The sequence below is a fragment of the Ursus americanus genome, chromosome 14 (genome assembly GCF_024610735.1).
Source record: "Ursus americanus isolate L20-20 chromosome 14, mUrsAme1.1.p, whole genome shotgun sequence".
In the NCBI taxonomy this organism is placed as follows: Eukaryota; Metazoa; Chordata; class Mammalia; order Carnivora; family Ursidae; genus Ursus; species Ursus americanus.
This window is the reverse complement of record NC_142140.1, coordinates 794,588-810,644: the sequence shown is the minus strand read 5'-3', so window position 1 is coordinate 810,644 and position 16,057 is coordinate 794,588. Positions and strand designations below refer to the sequence as shown.

Sequence of the window (16,057 nt, the reverse complement as noted above, 5' to 3'; positions counted from 1 at the left end):
ATCCTGAGAGACGAGTGGGATACTTTGAGGCACACCAATGTATGCATTAAAAGAGTCCCGGAAGGGAGCACTTAGGTGGCTCAGTCGGTTGAGTGTCCAACTCTTGTTTTTTGCTCAGGTCACGATCTCATGGATCGTGGGATCGAGCCCAGTGTCGAGCTCCATGCTCAATGGGGTATCTGCTTGAAAGATTCTTTCCCTCTGCCCCTCCCCCTGCTTACTTGCTCTCTCTAAAATAAATAAATCTTTAAAAAAGAAAGTACCAGAAGGAGAAGGGAGAGAATAGAGGGTAGGAAAAATGTTTGAGGAACTAATGGGCAAAACTTCCCAGATTTGATGAAATACATAAACCTACACATCCAAGCATCTGAAAGACAGCCAAGCAGGGTAAACTCAGAGATTAACACTGACATGCATTACTGTCAAATTGTTTGAACCCTAAGAAAAAAAGCTAGTTTTAAAAGCAACAAGAGAGAAGCAATGCATCATATGAAAAGATCTTTAATAAGGTGGTAAACTGCTGGCTTTTCATTAGAAGCAGTGGAGGCCAGGAGACAGTGGGGTGACGTAGTTAAAGTCCAGAAAGAAAACCATCATCCAGGAATTCTGTATCGGGCAAAGCTGTCCTTCGAAAACAAAGGATAATAAGGCATTTCCAGAAAAACAAAAGCTGAGTGAATTCATTACTAGTAGACCTGCCCCAAAGAAATGCCGAAAAGACTCCTTCAGACAGAAATGAAAGGACACCAGATAGTAACTGGAAGCTATAGGAAAAGTCAACACTAGTAAGGATAACTTCTTAGGTACATATAATAACCTGTGTTATTGCACTTTTGGTTTGGTTTATAACTTCTCTCTTTTGGCTCTCTGATTTAAAAGGGAACTGTATTAAACATAATTATAAATCCAAGTTAATGAGCATGTATGGTATAAAATGTGACCTGTGGGGGCGCCTGGGTGGCACAGCAGTTAAGCGTCTGCCTTCGGCTCAGGGCGTGATCCCGGCGTTCTGGGATCGAGCCCCACATCGGGCTCCTCCGCTATGAGCCTGCTTCTTCCTCTCCCACTCCCCCTGCTTGTGCTCCCTCCCTCGCTGGCTGCCTCTCTCTCTCTCTCAAATAAATAAATAAAATCTTAAAAAAATAAAGTTACAGCAGAGAAAGAAGGATGTTATGGATTGATTTAAAAATTCAGTATAGCAAAAATATGTAACAGTTGTAAACATATACAGCCCAAAAACATGTGAGGCAAAACTGACAGAAAGACAAAGAGGAATAGATACTTCTGCAGTAATAGTTGGAGACTTTAAAATACCCTTCCTTCAATAATGGCTAAAGCAACTAGACAGCGTTCAGAAGTGGGGTACTTGAGCACCTATAAACCAATTAGATTAACGTGCATTAGGGCACCCCACCCAGCAACAGCAGAATACACATTCTTCTCAAGTGCAAATGGAATATTCCCCAGGATAAACCATATGTTAGAGCACCAGATGAGTCTTAGTAAATTTTAAGATTGAAATCATATATCTTTTCTGATCACAGTGGAATGAAACTAGAAATCAGTAACAGAAGGAAAAGTTTGAAAAAGGGCCAACAGAAATAAATTTTTAGCTAGATTGACTAGGAAAAAAGAACACTCAGATGTCTAAAATCATACATGAAAGTGAGGACATTACTTCTTATTTTACAGAAATTATCCTTTTTAATTATAAAAGAGTACCATGAACAATTTTACACCGGCACATTGGATAACGTAGAGAAAGTGATACATTACTAGAAACACATAAACAGCAGAAACTAAGTCATAAAGCAAAAGAAAATCTGAACTAGGAAGGTGATGGATCAATTGTGAATCAAAGAACTAACAAACAAAAGCCCAGAACCAGATTGTTTCACTGGTCACCAGACATTTAAAGAAGAATTAACACTGATAATTTTCTAACTTTCCATGAGGCCACTACTACCTTTCCACCTTGGGCAAAGACACTACAAGAAAAGGATAGACAAAATCCTTTATGAATATGAATGCAGAAATCTTCAAAAGACCAAATGAAGCAGCATATTAACAGGATTATATGTCATAATGAAGTGGTATTTATTCCCAGAATATAAGGATGGTCCAACATATGAAAACCAGTCATTGTATTATATCATATTAATAGGATGAGGGGGAAAAAAAACCCCACATGATAATCTCAGTTGATGCAAAAAAAGCATTTGACAAAATTTAATACTCATTAAAAAAAACAATAAACTAAGAATTAGAAGGGAACTCCTTAACATGATAAAGGCCATATATGAAAGATTTTTTAATTTAAATTCATATAGTGTAGTATTGGTTTCAGGAGTAGAATTTAATGATTCATCAGTTGCAAATAACACCCAGTGCTCATTATATCAAGTGCCCTCCTTAAGGCCCATCACCCACTTACCCCTTCCCTCCTTCCAACAACCCTCAGGGTTGTTCTCTGTATTTAAGAGTCTCTTATGGTTTGCCTCCCTCTCTGTTTTTATCTTATTTTATTTTTCCTTCCCTTCCCCTGTGTTCATCTGTTTTGTTTCTTACATTCCACATGAGTGAAATCATATGGTATTTGTCTTTCTCTGACTAACTTATTTCACTTAGCATAATACCCTGTAGTTCCATCCATATCACTGCAAATGGCAAGATTTCATTCTTTTTGATCACTGAGTAATATTCCATTGTATGTATATACCACATTTTCTTTTCTTTTTTTAAATTCAATTAGCCGGCATAAACTACACCCTTTGTTTCAGATGTAGAGTTCAGTAATTCATCAGTTGCGTATAACACCTAGTGCTTATCACATCATGTGCCCTCCTTAATGCCCATCACCAGTTACCCCAACCCCCACCCACCTCCCCTCCAGCAACCCTGTTTGTTTCCTATAGTTAAGAGTCCCTCGTTATGGTGACTAATATAACAAAATAAAAATTATAAAAAAAAAAAAAGAGTCCCTCGTGGTTTGTCTCCCTCTCTGATTTCTTCCCATTCAGTTTTCTACCCCTCCCCCTATGATCTTTGTGCTGTTTCTCATATTCCACATATGAGTGAAACCATATGATAATCGTCTTTCTCTGATTGACTTATTTCACTCAGCATAATACCCTCCAGTTCCATCCAAGTTGATGTAAATTGTAAGATTTCATCCTTTCCAATGGCTGAGTAATACTCCATTACACACACACACACACACACACACACACACACACCCCACATCTTTATCCATTCCATTGTCGATGAACATCTAGGCTCTTTCCATAGTTTGGCTATTGTGGACATTACTGCTATAAACATTGGGGTGCAGGTACCCCTTTATATTACTATGTTTATATCTTTGGGGTAGATACCTAGTAGTGCAATTGCTGGGTCCTAGGGTAGCTCTATTTTTAACTTCTTGAGGAACCTCTGTGCTGTTTTCCAGAGTGGCTGTACCAGCTTGCATTCCCACCAACAGTGTAAGAGGGTTTCCCTTTCTCTGCATCCTCACCAATGAGTGTCCTTTCCTTTCTTGTTAATTTTAGCTATTCTGACTGATGTGAGGTGGAATCTCATTGTGGTTTTGATTTGTATTTCTCTGATGACAAATGATGTTGAGCATTTTTTCATGTATCTGTTGACCATTTGTATGTATTCTTTGGAGAAGTGTCTGTTCATGTTTTCTGCCCATTTCTTGACTGAATTATTTGTTCTTTGGTTGTTGAGTTTGATAAGTTCTTTATAGATCTTGGATACTAGCCCTTTATCTGATATGTCATTTGCAGATATCTTCTCCCATTCTGTAGGTTGCCTTTGAGTTTTGTTGACTGTTTCCTTTGCTGTGCAGAAGATTTTTATCTTGACAAAGTCCCAATAGTTCATTTTTGCTCGTTTCCCTTGCCTTTGGAGACGTGTCTAGGAAGAAGTTAATGCGGCTGAGGTCAAAGAGGTTGCTGCCTGTGTTCTCCGCTAGGATTTTGATGGATTCCTGTCTCACATTGAGGTCTTTCATCCATTTTGAGTTTATCTTTGTGTATGGTGTAAGAAAATGGTCCAGTTTCATTCTTCGACATGTGGCTGTCCAATTTTCCCAACATCTTTTGTTTAAGAGACTTTTTTTCTATTGGGTATTCTTTCCTGCTTTGTTGAAAATTAGTTGACCATAGAGTGGAGGGTCCATTTCTGAGTTCTCTGTTCTGTTCCATTGATCTATGTGTTTGTTTTTGTGTACCACATCTTCTTTATCCATTCATCTGTCGATGGACATCTGGGCTCTGTCCGTAGTTTGGCTATTGTGGACATTGCTGCTATAAACATTGGGGTGCAGGTGTCCCTTCAAATCAATGTTTTTGTGTCCTTTGGGTAAATACTTAGTAATGCAATTGCTGGGTCCTAGGGTAGCTCTATTTTTAACTTTTTGAGGAACCTCCATACTGTTTTCCAGAGCGGCTGCACCAATTTGCATTCTCACCAACAGTGCAAAAGGGATCCCCTTTCTCCTCATCCTCACTAACATCTGTCGTTTCCTGAGTTGTTAATTTTAGCCATCCTGACTGGTGTGAGGTGGTATTTTATTGTGGTTTTGATTTGTATTTCCCTGATTCCCAGTGATGTTGAGCATCTTTTCACATGTCTGTTAGCGACCTGGATTTCTTCTTTGGAAAAGTGTCTGTTCATATGAAAGACAGATTTTTATTTTCTCAGTTGTGGAGGCTAGAAATCTAAGCCCAAGGTGTCAGCAGAGTGGGTTCTTTCTGTGGGCCATGACAGAAAGATATTCCATGCCCCCCTCCTTGATTTGTAGATGGCTGTCTTTTCCCCATGTGTTCACATCATCTTCCCTCTGAGTGCCTGTGTCCTAATTTCCTTTTCTTGTAAGGACACAGTCATATTGGATTAGGGCCACCCTAACGGTCCCACTTTAATTACCTCTTTAAAGTCCCTATCCAAATATGGTTACATTCTGGAGTATTAGGGGTTAGAATTTCAAAGAACAAATTTATTTTGAGGGTGTGACATAATTCAGGCCAAAATAGAACCAAATGAATATAGCAAAGTTGCAGGGCATGAAAACACACAAAAATTGGTTGTATTTCTATGTGCTTGCAATGAGCTCTCCAAAAAGGAAATTTAAAAACAATTACAATAACATTAAAAAGAATACTTAGGAATAGATTTAACTAAGATGGCAAAAGATGTGTACACTGAAAACTTTGAAACATTGTTAAAAGAAATAAGACCTAAATAATTCGAAAGACATTGAGTGTTCATGGATTAGAATACCGTATAGTTAAGATTTGGGATAAATCAGGGTTAGTAGAGGGAAAATTAAGTCTAATGCAAAACAAGATACTCTTTAATTCCATAAAAATTCATGAGAGTAAAATAACCATAGTTTACTATGTGACTCAGATGTGATTTAAAAAAAAAATAGCTTTACTTACCTAGAAGAACTACAGCATACAGGTAACCACTTACATGTGCAATTTAGTAGATTTTAGTATCTTCACGGATTTGTATGCTCACTACCAGAAAGAAACCTGGCCCCTGTTAGCAGTCTCTCCCTGTGTTCCTCTATCCCCTCACCCTCGGCTCCAGGCAGCCATTAATCTACTTTCAGTCTCTGTAGACCTGCCTGTTGTGGGCATTTCCTGTAAGTGGCGTCATTTAGTATGTGGTCCTTCGTGACCGGCTTCTTTCTCCTAGCGTAAGCTAGTTTTCAAGATTCATCCTTGTTGTGGCATGTGCCAGTCCTTCATTTCTTTTTATTGCTGAATAATAATCCATTATATGGACAATACCACATTTTATGTATCCATTCATCAGTTGACAGACATGTGGATTGTTTCCACTTTTTGGCCATAAAGCTGCTCTGAGTATTCCTGTACAAGTTCTCGTGCGGACATAGTGCTATCCGTTTTCTTGTCTATACCTAAGAGTAGAATTACTGAGTCACAGGTAACTCTATGTTGAACTTTCTGAGGAACTGGGAGACTGTTTTCCAAGGTAGCTGTACCATTTTACATTCTTAGCAACAACATATGAGGGTTTCCAGTTTCTCCACATCTTCGCCAACACTTGTTATTATCTGTCTTTTTCGATTATAGCTATCTGTGGTGGGTTGCATGGTGACTCCCAAAAAGATATGTCCACAGCCTAACCCCTGGAACCTGTGGGTGTGACCTTACTTGGAAAAAGGGTCTTTGCAGGTGGAATTAAGTTAAGAATCTTGAGATGAAATTGTCCTGGATTTTCTGGCCCTATACCCAAGGACAAGTGTGCTTATAAGACAGAAGAGGAGAAGGCCGTGTGAAAGCAAAAGCAGAGATTGGAGTTGTGTAGCTAAAGCCGAGGAACACCTGGAGACACCAGAAGCTAAAAGAGGCAAGGAATTCTCATTTTAGAGCCTTCGGAAGGAGCCTGGCTGTGCAGACGCCTTGATTTCAGATTTCCGGTCTTCAGAACTGTAAGAATATTAACTCCTTTGTTTTTAAGCCATCAAGATGTGGTAATTTGTTAGCACAGCACTGGGAAACTAAAACACCAATCAAGTGGTATCTCTTTACAGTTTCCATTTGCATTTCCCTGATGACTAATGATAGTGGGAGTCCTTTCGTCACCTTACTGGCTAGGTGTACATCTTTTTTTGGACAAATGTCTATTTAGATCCTTTGCCCTTTTAAAAATTGGGTTGTCTTTTCATTGAGTTCTAAGAGTTCTTCATATGTTCTACGTCCAAGTCTCTTATCAGAGAGATGATTTATAAAAACTCTCACCCATTCGGCAGGTTGTCTTTTGACTCTTTTGATGGTTTCCTTTGAAGCTCCAAAAGTCTTTCATTTTGATGAAATCCACTTTGCTCTTTTTTTCTGTTGTGTTTTTGACATCACATTGAATAAACTATTGCGCAGTCCAAAATCATGAAGATTTATGCTTGTGTTTCCTTCTAAGAGTTTTATAAAAGTTTTGGCTTATGAGTTAATTTTTGTGTATGATGTGAGGTAGGGGTCCAACTTCATTCCTTTGTGTGTGAATATCCAGTTGTCTATGAATAACTTTGACTTAGTAAAGGAAACACTGATACTGATCTAGCTGAGAATATAACTATAATTGGGAGGATGGAGGGGTGGTGGGTGGGGCAGGAAGAATGTCCAGTGGGTGGTAGGTGCTGGGGAAGAAAAGGAGTTAAATCCCCCTCTCCAGTAGAGAGAGGCAAGTCAGTAAAGCCTAAAGTGGAAAACTCGACATAAGCATGTTATTTAGAAACATGGAGGTAAATAAAATAAAAGAGGTGAAAGCAACCCAGAGATGCTGATTTCAGTGCCTGGCCCCTTCCCCAGAGATGCTTGGGCATGTGCCGCCCCCCCACCCGGGATTTTAATGAGCAGTCAAGGTTGTGAACCATTGATCCCGAGGTGCTGACTTGGGCCAACTCATGGGCATTTTCTCTTGCCCATAACTCATTTACAAAGTACGTAGTTCTGGAAGGAGAAAGAGTGCTCGCTATGATGTTTATTAAACTGACAGAAGAGGAGAAAAAGTGGAAATACCTTAATGTCTGAAGTCTGCATTTTGGATAAGACAGGCTTCAAATGGTAAAGAATTGAATAAAATGAGACCAACAAAATAAAATCATTTCTACACCAGGCGAATACTACTGCAGCACTGATCTGCTGACCCAGCAGTAAGAAAACATACTCTTTAAAAAAAAGAAAAAGAGAAAGCAGTTGCCTCTGATTGATTGAAATGGGCATGGGAGGCAGAGGCTGTTGTTTTCATAATAGAGCTTTGAAAATCACGTCTAATAATTGTGCATAATTTGATAAATTAAAAAAGAGACAAGCAATAACAGATTCTGAATAAGGAGAGCAGTGGGGAGACGAGTCCTACTAGAGATTAAAGTTTATCATATAGCTGTAGTAATTAAAATCACGCCATAGCGGCAGACAGGTGGACGGAAAGATGAGTGGAGCAGGATATGAAACCCAGAAATTGATTCAAATGCTTAGAAGAACTCATTCATGATAAAGGTGGTAATTTTATTTTAAATCAGTGGGATGAGACACTCAGTTAAGGGTGTTAGAATAAGTGGATGGCCATTCAAGAGACAAGGAAAGTTAGGTCCACACTTCACACCCACTTTGAACCACGAGGACCAAAGATTTAAATAAAATAAAATCTTTCTTCAAAGTACTAAAAGGAACAACAAAGACAGACCACAGACCGGAGAAAGAAGGAAAGGGAAGTGGGGCGTGTGAGCAGAATGGCACAGGACAGCCCAGGAACAAGGTTGCTGTTGGGAAAATCTTGTTTGAAACCCCAGAGCTTTCACCATCTCTTTTCTTAACCTGTATTTTAGGAAATACTGTCTTGAGGTAAAGAAACACTTATCAGAGATTGAAAAGTTTGTATTAAATTATGTGGAAGAGTTTCTCTTCTGTTAAATACAAGTAAAATGTAACAGTTTTTATTACTAGTAACTGTGTTCTATGATGTCTTTTAAATAAAAATCTCATTGTTGTTACCTATGCACCAACAATTGATGCTTCCCTAACATTTAAAATATTTATTTCTGGATGGCGGTTTTTAGTTTTCTTTTTTTACTTCCTTCGTGACTTTCTGCACTGCATTATTCTTGTGATAACCTTGTATCATTTTTATAAAAACAATAATTAAGACAAAATTCAAAATATACATAATCCTATTAAAGAACAAAGAATCAGTATTTAAATCCTTCCACTGTGGATTTTAGTTTGGAATTCATTTCTTCCCTGGCAGCGGACATTAATCCATCACCTTCTTTATGGCGAGATTAGGAGGAACAGGCTGGGGCAGCGTAGCCCCCACGAGTAGAGGATGTGTTGTGCTTTGTCCGGGCTCCCAGCTGACCAGGCCAGATCGAGGGGCCTTACAGGTGCACTCAGAGCACTGGAGGGTGGGCTCTCAAGTAGCAGAGGTGGTGTTCTTAATGGCCGTGAACGGCTGGAACTATTTTATTTCTTCTGCTTTTCCGAGATGTGGTGTGACTGTGAACCTTGTAGGCAGGTTGTAAATTCACTGAAGCAGAATCTCGGTCTTTATTTACCTTCTTAGGTGCCACAGGGCCTACTGCATTGCCCATGTTTGAAAATGGAATTTAATTAATTAGGAGATTTTTTGGACTGACAGCAGAGCAAAAAAAAAAAAAAAAAGGTCCACACACTTGTGCAGCTGGTATTACAGGAACGGCGGCCAGATGCTCCCATCAGACGTACATAAGTCGAGATCGTGACACTTTAAATTTGTGAAAGCTGTTCTAGAGATAATCATTTTTATACAATTAAAGAGCGTATCAGGGAGTGGTTTTCACAGACATTAATCTTGGCCTATTTGTCCTTGTCTTGCAGGTGTATCATACTTTGTTCTGGCCCCTTGAATGGACAGTGGCCGGCAGAGACAACAATACTTGTTATGCAAAAATAATTTGCAACAAATCTGACAATGTACGTAATATGATCGGAAGCTAAAAAGCTGTCATTTTAAACTGTCGCTTTTAATCTAGTCTTTGGGTTTGAATGATCTCTTTAAAGACCGCTTTCAGGGCGAGGCAGAAATCCTTCGAAATGTTACCCAGTCCATATGTTTGTGGAGGTTGAACACATGACAGATGGTAATGGGGGTTCACTAATACCATCTCAAAAAAAAAATCATTGAAAGTTGTCCCTTTCCAGAGCTATCTAACTTGGCAGTTTAGAGCCAGATGACCTGGGAAAGTTTTGGTCATCAACTAATAAAATGGAGGGTATGTGTGTGCATTTTGTAAATTGACCAAATGTGTGTCAGAAGCCTTTAGAAAGAGATGCTTGCATGAAGTGAGAACTAGTTAATTAACTGATTACTAATGAAGGCTTTCATTAAAGAAGAATCAGTGGGGTGGAAAGCCGGTGGGCGGAGGCTCTCTGCCTTCCCCGCTCTTGAGGTGAGCATGGAATTGGTGATAGACGCCTTCGTTATCGTAGTGGAAAGCGCAGCTTTTGTATGACTTGTTTTGTAAAGAACACTGAGCATAGAAAGCAGTAGGACTTCATTCCTCCCTTTTTAAGAATTTATAACCTGGGAGGTGAAGCAAAATTAGATACGTGTGAACAGTGATAACTGATATTTGTATAAAGTCTACAAAGTAATGGTCATCTTCTCTCGAATCCATCGAATTCGCAGTGTAACAGAAGACAGGTGTCACAGGCTCATGGCCAGTTGGCAGGTGCCCCATTGCCTGAGCAGTGAAGGCACCCAGAGCTCTAGAACTTAGTCCCTTGGCCCTGGCAGAGGTGTGCAGGGGATACTGGTCAGAGCGCCCCAGAAACACCGCAGGGCTGTGCTCCCCGGGGGTGGTGCCGGTTGTGGGGTGCTCGTTCTGACTGGACATGAGTGATCTGAGCTCACCGTCATGCCAGCTGTGGGAGGCCTCTCCAAAGGGAGCAGGCAGAGACGGTCTGCACGTACTGCTGCTCCCTGAAGTGAGCGGGACTGGGAGCAGGTTGCTAGAGCCCCTGCCACAGCCAAGATATTTCTGATCTCCTGACAGAGGTGTTCACTGGTGGGCCTGGGGCAGAATTTCACGGTCTTTCCACTCCTCTTTGGACTCCCTGTGCTCTGTCCCTTGCCACTCCCTCCACTCTCCGTCCGCCGCTCTTGCACACTGCGCGCCGTCCGCAGCAGAGCTTGCCCCTCCTTCTACCGCCATCCAAATTGCTATTTCTAGAGTATCACCCTGGTGCTTCCTACCTCCCTGTGGCTCTTGGGTGAAAAGTGTGAATGAGGTTTGCCCTCTCACTTGACCTGCCTTCATTTTCATTTGGAAGTGGAGATTTTCATCAGAGGTCCTTTGTGTCTCCAGGCTGCCCCCCTTCCCCCACTTTGCTGCAGGATGCCCCGTCTCAGAGATTCCAGCGCAGGAGCCTTCCGTGGGGCCCCGAGAACTGCCCCTCCTCACACACAGCTCCGTGGCCTCTGGCGGCCAGCCCTGTGAGAAGCGCTGCTCCTGGGGCCCTCCTGTGAGCGCCCGTTACGTGTGCGTGCGGTGGCGTGCGCGTTGTTCTTTCTCCAGAACGTGGCAGCGGAGGTCTCTCTTCTGCCCTTCTGCCTTCTCTCTTGCCTGTTGAGCATTTTCACTGCTGAACATCAAAATGAAGACCCGCGTCTGATGGAAAACCATCGCAGCGCTACCTTGGAGATGCGCTCTGGCTCTGGCTCCCTGTCTTGTGGGTCCGCTGGTCCCCGCGCCCCGTCCCTCCCTGCGCGCAGGCCTGGCTGAAAGCCCCGCTCTGGCCCCTCCTTGATCTCTGCCTAGTTACGTCAGGAGCCGGGTAGCTCGCTTCCTGGGCCAGGAACCACTGCATTTCCAAACCCTGATGCCCTAGAATTATTCCAGCGTTGGACTTTATTTATTTTTAAGATTTTATTTATTTATTCGACAGAGAGAGAGACAGCCAGCGAGAGAGGGAACACAAGCAGGGGGAGTGGGAGAGGAAGAAGCAGGCTCCTAGCGGAGCGGGGAGCCAGATGGGGGCTCGATCCCAGGACCCTGGGATCACGCCCTGAGCCGAAGGCAGACGCTTAAGGACTGAGCCACCCAGGCGCCCCCAGCGTTGGACTTTAATTCAGATTTGTTATGTTGTTGTTTAGCACTATCTCAGCATAATTTGGGAATTTACATCATACTAATGAACTCCTTCATGCAGTGGGTAAATTGCTTGTTCTAGTAAATTTGAGTGCAAATTAACTCTGGATGTGCATTTACTGGCTCATTTAACAGATTCTTACGGTGGTTCAGTTTCATGATAATGTTCTCTGCTCGGTTCAACATTAGAGTTCTTTTTCTGTAGCAGCTGCCGTAAATGTTAACTGTGAACTTGCAATAAATAGACTCCCATTCAGATCATTAACCTACTGGCTTTCTTCTGTTTGCGTTTTCAAGTATCGGGTGATAGGATTCCATGTTCTCGGACCGAACGCCGGTGAGATCACCCAAGGGTTTGCAGCCGCGATGAAATGTGGGCTCACAAAGCAGCTACTGGATGACACCGTGGGAATTCACCCCACATGTGGTGAGGTAGGGAGATAGGGTTGTGTTTTTGCTGATTTCAGTTGGCGTAGTTTGAAAAACTGATATAAAGCCTATCGTCAGAAAGATTTTGTATTAGTAACTGCTTCATAGATTTTAAAGGTTAATCTAGGGGGCGCCTGGGGGGCGCAGTCGTTAAGCGTCTGCCTTCGGCTCAGGGCGTGATCCCGGCGTTCTGGGATCGAGCCCCACATCAGGCTCCTCCGCTGGGAGCCTGCTTCTTCCTCTCCCACTCCCCCTGCTTGTGTTCCCTCTCTCGCTGGCTGTCTCTCTCTCTAATAAATAAATAAAATCTTTACAAAAAATAAAAAAAAATAAAGGTTAACCTAGATGTAATATTCAAAACGTGTTTTCTTAAAGCAACACTGAAATATTGATGGCTAGATATAAATGTGCTTGGTTTTCTTCCTTTCGAACAGGTGTTTACAACTTTGGAAATCACCAAGTCGTCGGGACTAGACATCACGCAGAAAGGCTGCTGAGGCTAGCCCCGCTGCTGTTTGGGTTTCCTTGTCCTATTCCCATTTCTCCGCAGGATAATAACGCCCCCGGGTAGTGAGTCGGTGCTCCTGCACCTGTTCTCCTGCGCGGGCCGGTGCTGGACCTCTCTCCCCGGCACAGAGATGAGAAGGGCGAGGAGGCGGACGGCAGCGGGCGTGTGCTCAGCGGGCTCGGCTGGCTGGGAGGGGCGGTTAGGCTGCCTCCTTGACGCCTTAGCTCGGAACCGCTGTGAGGTGAGCTAAGGCCGATGCTCTTCCGCGTCAGTATGGAGCTGCCCTCTGAAGGGCCTTGCAAGCGCACAACTAATCCAAGTTAACTTCTCTGGTTGCTAGTGTAGTGTTTTTATCCCCTTGCCTTGTTGTTTCTCTGGAAGTGTTTTCTCAGCGTCGAAACTGACTGTAAAGCAGCGAGCCTCCAGCACGTGGGCCTGAATGTGGGGATGCCGCGTGGCCGCCGAACAGCGGTGTCCTGGAAATGCCTTCGCGCAGCGGCTGCGATGCAGGGTGCGTTCCTAGGAAGTTGCTCATGCTGTGCAGGGTTTAGTGAGCCGTCTACACCGTACGCGCGGTGGGACTCCCGCCTCGTGCCTCACCCTCTCCTGGTTCCCGGTGGCAACAACCTTGGAGTCCTCTCTTGTTAGTGTCTCATGTCAGAGACACGCTGTGCATTGATCTTAAGGGTGCTATTAAAAAGTTTTCGATACTGTATGATGTGAAATCTGACTAACTTAAAACTGTTTAAAATGATTCAATCCGTATCTGTTGAATTACAGTCAAGTTCAGTAAATGGACAGGAGATAGGAGATTCTATTTGAATCTGCACACCTGTCAGCATCTAAAAGGCCCTTGAAGTAGGGGTCTATCCGGGGTCCTTTTGGAAAATCTGTTGTTTCTTGAGGAGCACATCGCAGAGTAGCCAATGCAACGAAGGCAGCCAGTGCTCTCTTGAACAGGACATTACCATGAACCCACTCTCGTAGGATTGGATAGCTCTGTGATCAGAATGTCTAGCCATAGGTTTCAATGAAAAATTTGAAGCCATTCAACAGTTGGAAACACCATCTTTAGATGAACCTTTTGCTCCCCTCTCTGGAGGCAGGGAGTGAACAGGGCTGGAGTGGGGATGGGGACCCAATGACCTGACAGAGGTTCCAGTTACTGGGTTGCCTTTTTACTGGGGAGAGAAGGATACAAATATAACTCTGAAAAGTAAGGGTGGTTGTCGCAGTTGCTATAACCCAGGTGGAGACGGCCCAGTGAAAAACGGGAAGACGCTATTAATTTCCACTGGATATGGGGTGGGGGGTGGTTGATGGATCAGAGTTTGATGAAAGCAGCTGTATTTGAACTGAACCATGAGGGACGAATAGGATTTCAAGGATTTGAAGCAATCTGGAGAGGCTCTGAATGATGCTTTGAAGGGTTCATCTAAAATTCTAGATAAAATAATTTTAAAAACTTTTTGTTACCATATTGCTGAGCGACCAGGAGTTTGCAGGACCCCAAATGAAATGAAACCAGGAAGCCTGGAAGGGGGTTCTACCTGCACTCAGCATAATGCAGAAAACCTTAAAGTCCGGGCCTGCTCGTGTGAAGTTTCAAACAGGAAGCCTTTGTGTAAAGCTGGGACCCCTATGGGCTGTACCGCCAGTGGGAGGGTGAGCAAAAAACATACTCTGCTTCCCAGAAAGAAGCAACAAGGAAACTTGGCTATGTTCTTAGGAGGAAGGAAGTAATCCATCCCAAGAATTTTAACCACCGTGTGGGTTGCAGGCTATTGGGAAGGCTAGTTATCTTCCCTTTGCAAGGAGGAGGTTGGACTTCAATGTAAACCTATCTGTAATTGGCTCCCCCTAGTCTCCCTCCCCCTTTCATCTCTTTCCTCTCGTCTCCTCTCCTGGGGTAAAAGTGGGCCTGAGATAATGGTGATAGATTAGGTTTACCAGAAGATAAAACTTGTGTGTACTAATAACATACAGATGCACGCAGATTTGCAAGGAAAAATCAACATCGTCTATTATAGTAGAGATTTTAATATTCCTCAGTAATTCGATCAAACACGAGAAAAGTCAGTAAGTTACTGAACCATCGAAAAGAATGAAATCTTGTCGTTTGCAATGATGTGGATGAAACTAGAGAGTATTATGCTAAGTGAAATGAGTCAGAGAAAAAGAAATACCATATGATTTCACTCATATATGGAATTTGAGAAACAAAACAGGTGAACACAGAGAAAGGGAAGGAAATATAAAATAAAATGAAAACAGAGAGGGAGGCAAATCATAAGAGACGTTTAACTCTATGAAACGAACAGGGTTGCTGGAGGGGAGGGGAGGGGATGGGGTAATTGGGTGATGGGCATTAAAGAGGGCACGTGATGGAATGAGCACTGGGTGTTATATGCAACTGATGAATCACTAAATTCTACCCCTGAAACTAATAATGCAGTATATGCTAACTAAATTGAATTTAAATAAAAAAATTTTTTTTAAACTCAGTAAAAATATAGGTTTGAATAATACAATTAACAAGCCCAGCTTAATGAACTCAGAAGAGCATCACATTCAACATGAAAACTTCCTCATGTCAAGCACATGTGGAATATTTATGAAATTTGCCTATGCTAGCCTCAACAAATTTCAGAAGACTGATACCGTAAAGGGATGGGCAAAAGATTTCTGCCGCAGGACTAACACTAAGAACACAGGGACCTTAAAATCCATACAGGATGATGGAAAGTGGAGTATGGAGGTAGTGTGAGGTGAGTGAGGGCTTGGAGATCAAGCTGGAAAGAACTAGGTTAGAGCCAGGAACCACTCAACAAGAAGTGAGGAGTTCTGGAAAAATCCTAGAAGGTGAAGAATGATGACTTGGGAATGCCTGGTCCTGTGACTTATATGACAGAACAAGTTGCTTAACTTTTCTTATTCTTCATTTATTAAGTATGGACAATATTGCCTGTTTCACAGACTTTAAACAGTTGAACACATTTATTAAGTTCCTGGCATACTGCATTTTGGTGTAGGATATCTTGGCTTCTGTGATCATGAGTTGGGCCTTATTAAGGAAAGCTCTTGTAGACACACAATAGCCAATAGATAGGCTGATGGGAGACATATTGACATATCAGTGCTTTGGCAGACTTCACCATGGTAGGCAGCCCCAAGTTGGCTCCCAGGTTGGACTCCCCAGCTGCAGGTAGTCACATCCTTGTGTAGTCTCCTCCCACATTGTACCAAGGTTGGTCTCTGTGACCAGTAGCATTTGGCAGAATTGGTGGTATGCACTAAGATTAGGTCATAAGAGGACTGCAGCTTAAGTTCTGGTCTCATACACTCTCTTGGATCACTTATTCTGGGAGAAGGCAGCTGCCTTCTTCTCATGAAGACTCTCGGCAAGCCCATGAAGAGGCCCAGATGATGTGGAACTGAAATTTCCAGCCAACAGCAAG

General features: G+C 42.5%; 1 protein-coding gene across 1 annotated transcript in view; it reads left to right on the top strand.

Moving 5' to 3' along the window:
• Positions 1–13,312, top strand: part of TXNRD3 (thioredoxin reductase 3) — a 58,032-nt gene extending 44,720 nt beyond the window's left edge. The window contains exons 14-16 of the mRNA XM_045812353.2: positions 9,390–9,485; positions 11,960–12,094; positions 12,526–13,312. Coding sequence (XP_045668309.2) covers positions 9,390–9,485; positions 11,960–12,094; positions 12,526–12,594 — 300 coding nt within the window. The 3' untranslated portion in view covers positions 12,595–13,312. The remainder of the gene's footprint in view (positions 1–9,389; positions 9,486–11,959; positions 12,095–12,525) is intronic.
• The last annotated feature ends 2,745 nt before the right edge of the window (positions 13,313–16,057 follow it).